Genomic DNA, 8,362 nt, shown 5'->3' on the forward strand with positions numbered 1-8,362 from the left:
GTCAGCACTCAGAGCAACAAACAGATAGACTCCAAACTGTCCCTCGTGGCTCTACCCTGGTACCACACCTCAAGACCAGCCAATGACTCTGAACTTTGAGCACCTTTGTTCTTGATATACTAAGCTTCTTTTTATTTTTCTTTAAACTTTTGTTTTATTAGATTGATTCATTTTATCTTAACTATTTTTATTAATCATTTTATCTGTGTGTTTTGTCTACATATATGTATGTGTACCATGTTTTCGAGATACACATGGAGGTGAGGAAAAAGTATCAGATCCTATGTAATCGAAGTTATGTGTTACAGGGTACTGGGAATTGATTGGCTCTTCTGAAGGAGCAAAAGTTGCTCTTTTGAGTCATGATTGAGTCATCTCTCCAGCCCTGGTGTGCAGCCTCTCAAAAGTTTCTCCCAATTCACTAACTGACTAGAGGTAAATAGAGGACAATTTCCCAGGAGCCAGGAAACCCAAGGTTTCACAGCCTTCCTTGTCAGCACACAGGGACTCTAATTAGGAACAGAAAGTTTCAGCCTCAGCAAAGGGCAGGCCACCAGGGAGTGCACAGAGCTGGCAACCAGGAAGGACATGTGCATCAGGAGCCTTTGAGCCCTGGAGAAGCCAAACTCCTGATGGTGACATCCCAACAGCAGTGACAGTAGCTGGGGACACAAGGCTAAAGAATGATAAACAGAGCCTGGCTGTACAGAACACCCAGCCTGAGCCCTGCACAGACTCCACAGGTAAGTGTTCCATCAAGTCACAGTGGACTGAAGCTGCCTTTCACCTAGACAGAGGGGCTGTGAAGTAGGAATGGGGACGGAAGGTGGTTGAAGAGAAGGTTCTGGGTTCCTCTGTCACTGAGAGAAAGAACGGAGACAGGATCCAGGGAGAAAGCAAGTTCTCATTCCCCGCTGCAGTGCAGAATTGTTTCCATGTCTTGTGTAGCTGCATGGGGTGCACTGGGCCAGAGATGCTCATGACAGCCCAGGCAGGTAGAGCAGACATGGACTGAGATTTCAGCGTGAGTGTGAGGAATCTTTTCGTCTCTGCAGTTTCTTCAGTCTGTGTATTGTCCTCACAGGAGCAAAGGTTCTACTGTACAATATCTTATTCCTGATGCCCTCTCATCTCTCAGAAGTTGGTAGGGGGCTTTTCCCTCCTTTGTTCTGATTTTGTTGTTCCTGCAGCTTTCCTGTCCAGACTCAAAACATAACACAGTGTGACAGTGCAAAGAGTTGTGGGGGAAGCTGACATGACAAAAAATCATAGAACAATGCATTAGAGCATGGTTAACATTGTTCAGGCACTGTCTATTAGAGCATGATTAATACTGGGCAGGCAGTATTCTAAGCACTGTGTACCTCTGTTCCATTTAGTCCTCACAAAACACATGGATGGTACCAAGCACCATCCCTACATTAGTCGTTATTAAAGGGGCCAAGAAAATGTTCAATGCCAGGCACAGAGCAGTTAGGAAAGGTGGGGTTTGACAGATGGGATAGCTTTTCAACTGGACAATTTATCCTTCTCTGGCTTATGGATTTCTCTCTCATGTATCTGGACCTAGCATTAGCCCCTAGATTCCATGGCCCATTCCTGAAAGGAAACCCTCAATTGATTAGTTTCACACAGGTTGCTCTTTTTTATTTCTTACATGTTGGAGGCATGATGGTTGAGGAAGCATATTAAATAAGTATATGAAGATAAATATATATATATATATATATATATATATATATATATATATTCCCAATCACCCTGAAATAGACAAATGCACAAATGGACATGGGTGAGTGTGTGTGTGTAGCTTTTACAACTAAGCTCTGACTGTCTGGATATCAAAGACAATTTCATGCTTTTAAATTTTGCTATTGGTATCTCAGAGATCACATAAAAAACATCTGAAATGCTATCAAATTATAAGCAGTTCAGTACAGAAGGATTTTGAGAGAAAATAAAGCATTGTTGGTAAGTTCTTACTGAGTCTTGTTTCGTCTGCATGTACTGGCTGTTTGGGATCCTAGTCTGTTTGGATGCTCACCTTCCTAGGCCTGGAGGGAGGGGGTAGGAACTTGAACTTCCCACAGGGCAGAAAACCCTGACTGCTCTTTGGACTGGAGAGGGAGGAGGAGAGGGAGTGGTGGGGGAAGGAGAGAGAGTGGGGGGAATGGGAGGGTATGGGGAGGAGGGGAGGAAGTGGAAATTTTTATAAACAAACAAATAAAAAAAAGGATAACCAATGTCCATTTGTTTGAAGCCTGAAAGCTCACATCATTACACAAATGAAGAAGTGTTAAACACTTACCAAATGTGTAATCCAAACTGAACTGACTTCTCAAAGATACTCAGATTTATCAATCTTTTTGAAAAGCCCAACTCAAATGCTTCTCAAAATTCCTTTGTCAGTTCGTCTCCATGATTAAAGAGCAGTTTTAAAAGCAACAGTTGCATTGAGAAACCTATAAATTTTTGAGCAGGCATTATGCTAGTACTTAAAAATTACACACCAAACCAGTGTCTCTGAGGCCTGTTCAGTGCCCAGTGCAGGAACGGAGCACATACACAGGCTGCACAGCCTTCTGAGGGCAGGGAAAGCATAAGATGTGAGACTCTAAGCAGGGAGCCATGAGGCATGGGAACTGGGAAAGTTCAGCTGTGGATACAGCCTGTGGACCTGTGGAAAGGTAAGTGCCAATGCTAACATTTGCTTGGGAGGGGTCAAAGGGATTCAAAACTGACTTTGATGTGGACCTGATGTCAAATTTTAGACACAGAAATCAAGGTCGTGATGTGAAGAACTCTGTGTTCTGTGAGGGGTAAAACAAATGGAGTAAGTTTCTGCTTCAAAGACTAATTTCCTGTTCAATGTAGAAAGTAAAGAACAGGGGAAAGCAGATACCATACATAAACTGATGGCAATCACAGTGTGAGATTTCAGGGAGGACTTGCAGGCTGGGGGATTTCTGACTGAGAACATCACTAGACAGAATCAACTTTATTCATTTATTTATTTATTTTAGGATTCTGTGTTCCATTTTGTCTTCTTCTTTTATATTTATATTTTTATTTTTTACTTTATTAATACTAGTAATCAAAATTTCCACTTCCTCCCCTCCTCCCATTTCCCTCCTGCTCCCCTCTCACATGTCCCCCTCCCCCTCCAGTCCTAAGAGAGGGCAGGGTACCCCGCCCTGTGGGAAGTCCAAGGTCCTCCCCCCTCCATCCAGTCTTAGGAAGATATGCATCCAAATAGACTAGGATCACAAAAAGCCAGTACATGTAGTAGAGACTAATCCCAGTGCCATTATCATTGTCTTCTCAGTTTGCTCCAATTGTCAGCCACATTCAGAGGATCCAGTTTGATCCCCTGCTCCTTCCGTCCCATTCCAGCTGACTTTGGTGAGGTCCCATTAGATCTCAGTGGGTGGATCAACCCTCGTGGTGCTGACTTCCTTTGTCATATTCTCCCTTTTTATGCTCTTCAATTGGACCTTTGAAGCTCTGTCCAGCACTCCCATGTGGGTCTCTGTCTCTATCTCCATCCATCGCTGGACGAAATTTCTATGGTGATATTCAAGATAGTCATCAGCCTGACAATGAGACAAGGCCAGTTCAAGAACCCTCTCCTCCACTGCCCAGGGTCCTAGCTGGGGACATCCTTGTGGACATCTGGGATACCCTCTAGAGTCAAGCCTCTTGCCAACCCCACAATGCCTCCCTTAATTAAGTGGCCCCGTGGCCGGACGGTCCCTGGGAACTGAGCACAGAAGCAACTTTAAAACAATCAGCAAGCCAGGCCTTTGTTAAGACTCTACAGGAACAGTTTTCCTGGTGTTATCCTGGGGAAGAGATCCCAGGAGAAAGAGTAACAACAGGATGAAGTAGTATAAACAGGAAATGAACTTCAGGATGAGTCTACCCATGGAGTTTGGGGACAGAATCTTTAATCACATATAGTCCACATTGAGGATAGTAATCTAGACGTCCATGCCTCCACTGTGTTACTAACCTCTGTATAATCTATGAACAGAGAGCTTGGGACGAGGAGAACAAAATACCATCTCCCCTGAGAATCAGAATCATTGATCAACAATGATTTCCTGAAACAACACGGTTTTTATTAGTTCCACAACCTTCTGAGTGACGGTTGTATATGAGGCAGTGAAGAGGATCAGGATGAGGCACCAACACAGTCCAGGAGCCTAACGTCCCACTGGGTGTGATGAGGGAAAAGGAAGGAGGCTGTCAGGCTAATACTAAGGACTGTGTTGCTTAGAAAACCAACAGAGTGATGACGTTTGTTTACCTTTCTCTAGAAAGAATATAGTCATATGGCCATGGATGAAGGATGAAGGAGACAAAGAAGGGTCTTTGTGAAAGGCAGGGAAAGTAATGTTTATGTCCAGATTGCAACTATCACAACTTTTGTGGGAATGGTAATTAAGCTAACCAGAAAAATAAGGAATATAATCAGGCATCATCAAGGACAGACCATATGGGCTTACATAATTGGTACCATTCCTTTCATCAGAATAAACACAGAAAATCTTACACATGTTTCTCAAATGATTTTCCTTAGTGCTGTACATGACATCAGAGGATGAAGTGGAATAACATTATCCAGACAATAATCTTCCTTTCTCTTGCTGGACCTGGAATTGTGGGAAATATCCTAATGTTTGTGAGACTTGTGTATATTTCCACCTTGGGGACAGAGAAAAAACCTGTGGGCATGATTCTCATCCACTTGGCATTTTCTAATATGATCATTATTTGTACTACAGGGATCAGAGATATAGCCACAGTGTTTTATTTCAGAAACTTCCTCGGAGATATTGGCTGTAAAGCTGTGGTTTATCTGGCAAGGATGGCACGCGGTCTCTCCATCTGTACCACCTGCCTCCTCAGTGTGGTCCAGGCTGTCACCATCAGTCCCAGGACCACCCTTTGGACAAAGCTAAAACCACAGACCTCATGGCAAGTTCTTCAATTTCTCCTGCTCTTCTGGATGGTTAATGTTCTCATAAGCTCTAACTTACTCTCCTATATCAAATCAGGGAACAGCTTGAACATGTCTCTACCTAGAACATACATTGGCCATTGCTATATGCTGCCATCAAGACATACAATCAAGTGGCTTTTCCTCTCCCTCATGACTCTTCGTGATGTCATCTTTCAGAGTCTGATGGGCTGGAGCAGCGGGTCCATGGCTCTCCGTCTGTATGAGCATCACAAGCGCGTCCTCTACCTTCACAGTTCCAGGTGTGCACACAATTCCCCTCCAGAAATTAGAGCTACCTGGAGCGTTCTCATTCTAATGACCTGCTTCCTTTTCTTCTACTGGGTAGATTTCATTCTCTCCTTCTACAATGGTTTTACAGTAACACATGATTCTATTTTACTAAATATTAAGACATTTTTTGCACTTGGTTATGCTGGTTTTAGTCCCTATGTTCTGATCAGCAGATACATCCATGTTCCTAATATGTTACATGCTCACTGAGAAGTGTAGAAATTACATTCTACACATATTCATATGAGCTACATGTATGTACATTGTAAGCTGCTTTGCCATGATGAATATTAAAAGTGCAGACATAATGTTTGCTATATAGCAGACTGACCTGGCAGTCAGTATATGGCACAGGCTGACCTTGAGATGTCTAAGAATCCCAAATGCTTGTGTTATAGGCATTCACCACCAGACTGCCATTTGTGTAAATGTTCTATCGTATCACACTATATTAAATTTTATAACAATGTATTTTCTTTCTTTAAAACATCTAGCATTGCACAATTTTAAGACTAGTTCAGGGTTTCTAGGCAAGTAGAACACAGATTCTTACCATCTTCCTATTCCTCCATCCCTGTCTTGTGATGGTTTACTTCTCATTAGCACTGGGGAAATTGCTGGAGGTAAGATTGCTGCCTGAAATTAGTATCTCACTTTTTTTCTAAAACCAGAGAAAGAAAACAAAATAGGTTAAGTGGAGGTGAGGAGAAGGCCCTTATCTGAGGTGAGCTTGTCCTGCAGAGTGAAGACCACAGTGTGACAAGCAAGGTCACAGGAGCACAGTGGATTTACTTTTCAATTGTTTGACATGGCTAGGTTCTAAAATGCCTCCCACTACAGTGTCAACATTGCTGGATAATTATAGCTGGGTTAATACTTAGTGTACCACTGCAAGAAGCTCTGGTAAATGGGCTCTCTCAAATGATGCCTTGCTCCAGACCAGGGCTTCAGGGGAATACTGTTGTGTTAAAACCTCCATGATAGGTTGTTAACATTGAAATTTACACCTCTGACTCTCACTCTGACCTACACCATCCTAGTGTTTGCTAGGTCTTCTTGGCCCGTGAATCTGAGACACTATCTTCCCGATATTGCACAGACACAACTTTTGATCTAAGAACCATATGTGTGTGTGTGTGTGTGTGTGTGTGTGTGTGTAACATTTTTTTTCATTTTCTTGGTTCTGTTCTTCTGTGGAACCCTAACTGAAACATCCACTTTTTTCCAGTGCTCTGAAGGGCTGCCTCTCCAAAAACCTTGAGTGTTTCCAGGGTGTATCCTCCATCTTTCTTAAGGAGTGGGCAATGTGGTGAGAAGGACAGGGCAGTGCCCCACCTGACATTTCTATCCAAGGCCTTTGCATTTTCGGTATTTTCCCTTGCATTATTAAAAATAAAACTGATTTATAATTAACCTTCAATAAACATACTTTTGATACAAATTCGAAGTCTCACGGATAAGCTAAGTTTCCATATCCACCTGCTCCTTCCTTATCATCTGATGGGTAATGTGGAAGCCCCTGAAATCTCTGGGGATCCCCAGTTATTCGTTGATATTGCTAACGTTGCTGGGTAATGAACTGCTGTCTTTATCAAATTTAGTTTGGCATTCCATAGACCAGTGCTTTCCTCCTTTGCATTTAGGGCAATATTTGTTGCAAAGACAATTTACATTGTTTCTTTAAGTGGCCAGGTCATCCATAATTGAAACATTTTGCTGACATTTGTTCTTCATCAGCAGCTAATTATGTTCTTATGTTCGTGGGTTCCCACATTTTCACATAACTACATTTCTTCTCTCTCTCTCTCTCTCTCTCTCTCTCTCTCTCTCTCTCTCTCTCTCTCTCTCCCTTTCTGGGCTGTGGGAGGTATATTGTGCAACTGATAATTTCTGGCAACCCATCTTCCAACTCCTGTCAGCATTTCATATGTGGCATTTCTAGAATAATCCCTTAGTCCTAGTTATTGAAACTTTTTATGAAAGTAAGATACATTTACCACTGGAGAATTTTGGAAGGGCTAAGAGTGATTTTAGTGAAAATAAAGACACAACATACCCAAACCTATGGGACACTATGAAAGCAGTGCTAAGAGGAAAGTTCCTAGCACTAAGTGCCCACATAAAGAAAAAGGAGAAAGCTCACATTAGAAACTTAACAGCACACCTGAAAGCTCTAGAAAAAAAAGAAGAAGAAGAAGAAGCAGACTCACCCAGGAGGAGTAAAAGTCTGGAAATAATCAAACTGAGGACAGAAATCAACAAAATAGAAACACAGAAAACAATCCAAAGTATCAATGAAACAAAAGGCTGGTTCCTGGAGAAAATCAACAAGATTGACAAACCCCTATCTGAACTAATCAAATGGCAGAGAGAGAATACGCAAATTAACAAGATCAGAAATGAAAAGGGAGACATAACCACAGACACAGAGGAAATTCAGAGAATCATTAGATCTTACTACAAAAGCCTGTATGTCACAAAATTGGAAAATGTGAAAGAAATGGACATTTTTTTTGTTAAGTGCCATATTCCAAAATTAAACCAAGACCAGGTAAACAATTCAAATAGACCTATAAGTCGTGAGGAATAAGAAGCTGTCATCAGAAAGCTCCCTACCAAAAAAAGCTCTGGACCAGATGGTTTCAATGCAGAATTCTACCAGAATTTCCAAGAAGAGCTAATACCTATACTCCTTAATGTGTTTCACAATATAGAAACAGAAGAGTCATTGCTAAACTCCTTTTAGGAAGCTACAGTTACCCTGATACCAAAAGCGCACAAAGACTTAACAAAGAAAGAGAATTACAGACCCATCTCACACATGAACATCGATGCAAAAATTCTCAATAAAATACTGGCAAACCGGATACAGGCACACATCCAAAAACAATACATTATGATCAAGTAGGCTTCATCCCAGAGAGGCAGGGCTGGTTCAACTTGTGAAAATCTATCAATGTAATCCATCATATAAATAAACTGAAGGAAAAAAACCTTACGAGCATTTCATTAGATACTGAAAAAGCATTTGACAAAATTCAACACCCCTTTATGATAAAGGTCTTG

The 8,362-nt window shown here is 41.8% G+C and overlaps 1 protein-coding gene across 1 annotated transcript; it reads left to right on the top strand.

The window, feature by feature from the left end:
* The first annotated feature begins 4,603 nt into the window (after nucleotides 1–4,603).
* LOC148119822 (putative vomeronasal receptor-like protein 4) lies at nucleotides 4,604–5,506 on the top strand. The gene has a single exon (XM_087896691.1). The coding sequence runs from the start codon at nucleotides 4,604–4,606 to the stop codon at nucleotides 5,504–5,506; it is 903 nt and encodes a 300-aa protein (XP_087752817.1).
* The last annotated feature ends 2,856 nt before the right edge of the window (nucleotides 5,507–8,362 follow it).

Source organism: Myodes glareolus, chromosome 14 (assembly GCF_982192425.1).
Source record: "Myodes glareolus chromosome 14, mMyoGla1.1, whole genome shotgun sequence".
NCBI lineage: Eukaryota > Metazoa > Chordata > Mammalia > Rodentia > Cricetidae > Myodes > Myodes glareolus.

Coding starts and splice junctions, on each gene's coding strand:
- LOC148119822 (XM_087896691.1), top strand. CDS start 4,604: ATGAAGTGGAATAACATTATCCAGACAATAATCTTCCTTTCTCTTGCT.